The sequence below is a fragment of the Hemibagrus wyckioides genome, linkage group LG19, assembly GCF_019097595.1.
Source record: "Hemibagrus wyckioides isolate EC202008001 linkage group LG19, SWU_Hwy_1.0, whole genome shotgun sequence".
Taxonomy (NCBI): Eukaryota; Metazoa; Chordata; class Actinopteri; order Siluriformes; family Bagridae; genus Hemibagrus; species Hemibagrus wyckioides.
This window is the reverse complement of record NC_080728.1, coordinates 19,620,001-19,625,000: the sequence shown is the minus strand read 5'-3', so window position 1 is coordinate 19,625,000 and position 5,000 is coordinate 19,620,001. Positions and strand designations below refer to the sequence as shown.

At 38.8% G+C, this 5,000-nt stretch overlaps 1 protein-coding gene across 1 annotated transcript in view; it reads right to left on the bottom strand.

The window, feature by feature from the left end:
* The window catches only part of gys2 (glycogen synthase 2), a 23,389-nt gene extending 20,065 nt beyond the window's left edge, over positions 1-3,324 (bottom strand). The window contains exons 1-2 of the mRNA XM_058416532.1: positions 3,064-3,324; positions 638-819 (exon numbers count right to left, since the gene is read on the bottom strand). Coding sequence (XP_058272515.1) covers positions 638-819; positions 3,064-3,184 — 303 coding nt within the window. The 5' untranslated portion in view covers positions 3,185-3,324. The remainder of the gene's footprint in view (positions 1-637; positions 820-3,063) is intronic.
* Positions 3,325-5,000: the final 1,676 nt, after the last annotated feature.

The window sequence follows — 5,000 nt, the reverse complement described above, 5'->3', positions numbered from 1 at the left end:
CTGAATGTATTGGACGCTAAACTGAAGTGATTGGATGCTAAACTGAAAGGATCAGACGCTAAACTGAAGTGATTGGATGCTAAGCTGAGATGATCAGACGCTAAACTGAAGTGATTGGATGCTAAGCTGAGATGATCAGACGCTAAACTGAAGTGATTGGATGCTAAGCTGAGATGATCAGACGCTAAACTGAAGTGATTGGATGCTAAGCTGAGATGATCAGACGCTAAACTGAAGTGATTGGATGCTAAGCTGAGATGATCAGACGCTAAACTGAAGTGATTGGATGCTAAGCTGAGATGATCAGACGCTAAACTGAAGTGATTGGATGCTAAGCTGAGATGATCAGACAATAAACTGAAGTGATTGGATGCTAAGCTGAGATGATCAGACGCTAAACTGAAGTGATTGGATGCTAAGCTGAGATGATCAGACGCTAAACTGAAGTGATTGGATGCTAAGCTGAGATGATCAGACGCTAAACTGAAGTGATTGGATGCTAAGCTGAGATGATCAGACGCTAAACTGAAGTGATTAAAGTGATTTAAATAAAAATGTAAGGAGAAAACTTTAATTTTTTTTTTTCTGAAATAAAACTAACTGCCCCGCCCTCTGAAGCCCCGCCCTGTGGATGTACCTGGCAGCCGTTGCTGGTGATGGCCTCCATGGCTGCTTTCACGTCAGGGTTCGGAGGTTCACACTTCTCCACCTGTGTCTTGAAGTTGTGTTCGTAGTAAGGGCCGATCATGAAGAAGTTCTCGCCCCACTCGTCCACTGTGATCTTAGCCTTGGTCTGGATGACGGTGTAAATTCCTCCCACTGGAAAAGAGGAAGAGGAACGAAGAAGAGGTTCAGTCACTGCTGCATGTGGGGGAGCAAAAACTTTTGCTCTCCTCTGAAACAGACTGAATAAATCTGTGTTTAACGACATGCTGACTGTGAAGAGTTATATAGAACTGCAGGAGCTGACACAGGCTGCCTGAGGGGCAGGGGGCAAAAATGACTAGGACACCAGCTATTAGACACGTTATCACATTATATACTGTAGAGGCACCATAGAGGGCACTACGTCACATAACCTACTGTAGGGGCACCATAGAGGGCACTATATCACATAACCTACTGTAGGGGCACCATAGAGGGCACTATATCACATAACCTACTGTAGGGGCACCATAGAGGGCAATATATCACATAACCTACTGTAGGGGCACCAAAGAGGGCACTATATCACATAACCTACTGTAGGGGCACCATAGAGGGCAATATATCACATAACCTACTGTAGGGGCACCATAGAGGGCACTATGTCACATAACCTACTGTAGGGGCACCATAGAGGGCACTATATCACATAACCTACTGTAGGGGCACCATAGAGGGCAATATATCACATAACCTACTGTAGGGGCACCATAGAGGGCACTATATCACATAACCTACTGTAGGGGCACCATAGAGGGCAATATATCACATAACCTACTGTAGGGGCACCATAGAGGGCACTATATCACATAACCTACTGTAGGGGCACCATAGAGGGCAATATATCACATAACCTACTGTAGGGGCACCATAGAGGGCAATATATCACATAACCTACTGTAGGGGCACCATAGAGGGCACTATATCACATAACCTACTGTAGGGGCACCATAGAGGGCAATATATCACATAACCTACTGTAGGGGCACCATAGAGGGCAATATATCACATAACCTACTGTAGGGGCACCATAGAGGGCAATATATCACATAACCTACTGTAGGGGCACCATAGAGGGCAATATATCACATAACCTACTGTAGGGGCACCATAGAGGGCACTATATCACATAACCTACTGTAGGGGCACCATAGAGGGCACTATGTCACATAACCTACTGTAGGGGCACCATAGAGGGCAATATATCACATAACCTACTGTAGGGGCACCATAGAGGGCAATATATCACATAACCTACTGTAGGGGCACCCTAGAGGGCAATATATCACATAACCTACTGTAGGGGCACCATAGAGGGCAATATATCACATAATCTACTGTAGGGGCACCACAGAGGGCAATATATCACATAACCTACTGTAGGGGCACCCTAGAGGGCAATATATCACACAACCTACTGTAGGGGAACCCTAGAGGGCAATATATCACATAACCTACTGTAGGGGAACCCTAGAGGGCAATATATCACATAACCTACTGTAGGGGAACCCTAGAGGGCACTATATCACATAACCTGCTATAGGGGCATGCTAGAGGGCAACATAAAGGCACTATATCATAGTATCTATCTATCTAGTATCTATATCATTGTGCCCTCTAGGGCACCCTAGAGGGCACAATGTCTTATAATCTATCACAGGGGGACCTAGAGGGCACTATATTACATAATCAACTGTAGGGGCACCATAGAGGGCACTATATCACATAATCTACTGTAGGGGCACCATAGAGGGCACTATATCACATAATCTACTGTAGGGGCACCATAGAGGGCACTATATCACATAACCTACTGTAGGGACAGCCTAGAGGGCACTATATAACATAATATACTATAGGGACAGCCTAGAGGGCACTACACATTATACATCACATTATCTATTAAAGGGGAACCCTAGAGTGCAATATGTCTTATAATCTATCACAGGGGGACCCTAGAGGACATTTTATCACATAATCTACTTTAGGGGCACCCTAAAGGCACTATATCACATTATGTATTACAGAGGTACCCTAGGGGGCACACTGTTTTATAATCTATCACAGGGGCACCCTAGAGGGCACTATAATCACATAATCTACTCCAGAGGCACCCTAAAGGAATTATTTGATCAGAACTATATGATCAGAACTTGCATCTAAATCATCCAATTATCCTGAAGATCATAGGCAGAAGCTAAGCATGTTCTCTCATTCCTTTTTCATTTTTTCCGCTACTTTTTTTATGAGAATGTTCCTAATGTTCCTAAAGAACATCTTTTCTGGTTAAATAAACACCTTCTCAGACTGAAACTGATTAAAAGTTTGGGTTTTTTTGAGTGTCCCTGTGGCTCTCACCTTTGTTGGTGACTTCCCACGCTATCTCAAACAGCAGCAGATCCTCCACGGGTAACTCCTCTTCCTCCCACAAAGGAAGGCCGCTCAGTGAGCTCATGGACAGAGACCTGGTCAGGGGCATGATGGGAAAAGATCCAGACGCTGTTTCAGATGAAAATCCGTCAGGAAGACAGGAGTGAAGCTGCTCAGAGAGCCAGGCTTTGGTCACTGCTCTTAATCCCTGAGAGTCACAGAGGAGTTTGGACTGAAGTGCATCTCTCTTTTAACGATCTTAAACAAACACCGATGCACTTTGGGCTCGAGGTCACCGACATCACGGTGAGAGCCGACCTGGCACACTGCCAACCCTGCTCTTTACTGTTCTTACCATCAAACAATATTTATTTCAGTATAATCTTCTTTTCTGAGGAACTGAAGTAAATGTAAACAAACAAACAAACAAATGCATAAACAACCACATAAATAAATATTACTTTATAATTAATTAATAGATATTTTTACAAATTTATTTTTAGTGTATTTAATAGCAGTTGAATTCCTATATATATTTAGATTTTTTAATATTTAAATATTAAAATAATAAGGCAATTTTTTTTTAATAAACAAATAGTTGAATAAACATTTTTAATTATTTAAATTGTTTATTTCTTTTCTGTCTGTGTTTCATGATATTTTTTTTCTTTTAATTAATATGCATATATTTTTACAAATTAATTTTTAGTGTCTTTAATTCCAAGTGAATTTCAGTGTATATATTTATAATTTTTTTACTCTTTAAATATCAAAATAATAATGCAATTTTTTTTTTGCTTTTACATTTTTGTGGAAACAAAAGAATCACAAAAATAAACAAATAGTTGAATACATAAACCCTATTAATTGTTGTTTATTTCTTTCCAGTTTTTTTTCTTTTAATTAATAGACATTTTTTTTAATAACTTTTAGTGTCATTAATTTCCATTGAATTTGAATGTATATATTTATATTTTTTACAGTTTAAATGTAAACAATAATAAGACAATTTATTTTTGTGGGGTTTTTTGTTTCGCTTTTCCATTTTTGTGAAAATAAAAGTTTCACAAAAATAAACAATTAGTTGAATAAACCCTTTTTATTATTTAAATTGTTTTTTTTTCTTTTAATTAATAGACATATTTTTTACAAATTAATTTTAGTGTCTTTAATTTCAATTGAATTTCAGTGTACATATTTATATTTTTTTTACTCTTTAAATATAAAATAATAAGCCTTTTTTTTCCTTTTCCATTTTTGTGGAAACAAAAGTATCACAAAAATAAACAAATATTTAAATAAACCCTTTTAATTGTTGTTTATTTCTGTTCAGTTTGTTTTCCATGATCTACTATTTTTTTCTTTTTGCGTGTTTTCGCTTCATGGTCATGTTTTTAAGTGATTCTTTGACTTTTTGCCTAAATTATTTACGTAAATTATGTTTTTTTTTTTATTGTTATTATTTTCACCCCACAGCCCCGAACCCTGAGACTCCATCAGACGGTAAACTTTCCACCAAATGATGGATCATGGCGCCACCTGGTGGTCAGATTATTCATAACCAGAAAAACGGTTTTACAGTTTTTGATGCATTTTTCGGAGATTTTTTTATTTTTTTGTGATTTTTGTTTTTGTTGAAATCTACATAAATCACAAGCACAGGATGCACACAGGTGATGACGTCACACGGAGCGCCTCCGGGCCCGATTTTACAGAAAATCTGCTCATTTCATCCTCAGAGATGTTTTTGGTTATTATTTTATTATTTCCTCTGCAGGAGGTTACGACCCTGTGCTATGAAGTCTGAATGTCGTGAGCAGGAGCTGGAATTATTCTGCATTAATGCTGGATTGATCTGAGATCCTGTACAGGGGTATAAAACCCTCTTCCACATCACAGGCCATTATTCTCATTTTGAGAGACCT